Below are 1,850 nucleotides of genomic sequence, written 5' to 3' on the forward strand. Positions count from 1 at the left end.
TCATTCAGTTTTAAGTTGATGGTGTAGGTCACAGCAGCAATGAGTTTGTATCTCACAATGCAAATGCAATATCATGACTTGGAGTTTTGAACTGTTGTGGCAGGTACATCGTTAGGAAATTAGCAAATCTGATGACTGAGTCTGTTCTTTTTAAATCAGGCTTCTACTGGTGTGATCAGAAAGTCTCAAGCTGGTGACATTTCAAAATTAAAAATGCATTATATGCATGTCACTTACGGTCACATTCGATTCAGTTTCTATTTGGAATCCAGACCCTACCTTCAGCTTTATAAAGGCCTTAATATTTCAGTAGGCTAAAACATGCTAGTTACATCACATTAGCATATTTTTGTCAGGCAACTAGCAGCCCATCATTGCCACTGGATGACAGCTTGAATGATGCGTGCACCTGTGCCTTCAAAAAGCACCGATGAGTCACACAGATCTCTTCTGTGATCAAGTAAAAATAAAAGCACTCACTTGTCCAAAACAAAGTAGAGGTCAAATCCTCCATAGCACGATGACCCGGCTTGTCTCCTCTCAAATAGCTGAGCTGTGCTGCCAGCCGCCAGGACTGCCACCAGTACACCCAGTTCCACACAAAGCACGACCCGCCTGCACCAGCACTGGGGCATCACTCCAAATTTAGGAGAGCAATCAGCCTGGGAGATGGTAAACATAAATATTGTCTCAGGATGAAGGATTTTTCTTTTCCTGGTGGCTCCTCTCCTTACAGTGCTCTGGAGGTTTCAGCCATACAGACTGAGGGATGAAGAGAGCTCTCCTCCTGATCAGGGTCCCATCTCCTCAGGAGCAGATGTGTGGTGGCAGAGGAGGAGTGAGGCTTGTGGGACTGAGTCTTTGACTCCCACTCACATCACACTTGTAGAAAACTTTGCTAAGAGTTTGCACAGCAAAACAAAACTCTCACGCATAGGTGCTTCCTCTCTTCTCAGAGTGTTTCTCTGAATGACTCCACAGCTTTGTCCAGGTATTTGTTTTCACTCATACTTTTCCTTGTTTTGTTTTTTCTTCTTTTTTTCCTTGACGTCTTTTGGTAGTTCACTTGAATCTACAACTTACCCATCAGTGCCACTCAGTGGTAAACATATGCACTGTGCAAAGCTGTTACTGCAAATAAACATTAAACACTTTTTTTCCACACTGCTTTTAATATTTTAGTGGAACTGAATGCCAGATGATTCACAAGATAAATACTATACAGGGTTAATATAAAGTGTCCACATGAAGGATTTTCTCTTTGAGGCTGAACCATTTCTTGGTTATGCTGCTATAGGCTGAGACTGCTGCAGGGAACCCTGCAATACACTGTGATGCACTGAGCACTCCTCCACTCACCTCTTTTCATTACTCATTTCCTTGCTCGAGGCTTCTTCCTGGTAAAAGGGAGTTTTTCCTTCCCACTGTCACAAACTGCTTGCTCACTAAGTGCCGCTTGTATAGTGTTGCTTTGATTTGGTCTATATAAATAAACCTCAGTGGAACTGAACTGAAATGAACTCTTTTAGCTGATTAACAATCAGTAAACCAAATGGTTAAAGAATAACACAGGATGAGTCACATGCTGTCTGATACTGTATGTTCCACTTCAGAAGCCAAATCAATTTAATGCTCCACACTCAACAATTAGCAGTCATTAACAATAAAAAACGAATTTTATATTTCTGTTATGTAGGAATTTCAAAAACATGATTGCTGGATTTTATTATATTTAGTAAGCTCTGGTTTATATCATTTCACATGCTTTCTTGAGTGTATTTCATCTCCCACCTTTCCACCAGGTGCCCTTGGTCTGATTTCCAGTCTCATCCCTCAGTCTTCTGGAGCAG

The 1,850-nt window shown here is 41.5% G+C and overlaps 1 protein-coding gene across 2 annotated transcripts in view; it reads right to left on the reverse strand.

Moving 5' to 3' along the window:
- antxr1b (ANTXR cell adhesion molecule 1b) overlaps positions 1 to 957 on the reverse strand; it is a 17,299-nt gene extending 16,342 nt beyond the window's left edge. For both annotated transcript variants that reach the window (XM_005735267.2, XM_005735266.1), the window contains exon 1: positions 481 to 957. In XM_005735267.2, coding sequence (XP_005735324.1) covers positions 481 to 514 — 34 coding nt within the window. In that variant the 5' untranslated portion in view covers positions 515 to 957. The remainder of the gene's footprint in view (positions 1 to 480) is intronic.
- Between the last annotated feature and the right edge of the window lie 893 nt (positions 958 to 1,850).

The sequence above is a fragment of the Pundamilia nyererei genome, unplaced genomic scaffold, assembly GCF_000239375.1.
Source record: "Pundamilia nyererei isolate P.nyererei 1_Seehausen unplaced genomic scaffold, PunNye1.0 scaffold00063, whole genome shotgun sequence".
NCBI classification, from domain to species: Eukaryota; Metazoa; Chordata; class Actinopteri; order Cichliformes; family Cichlidae; genus Pundamilia; species Pundamilia nyererei.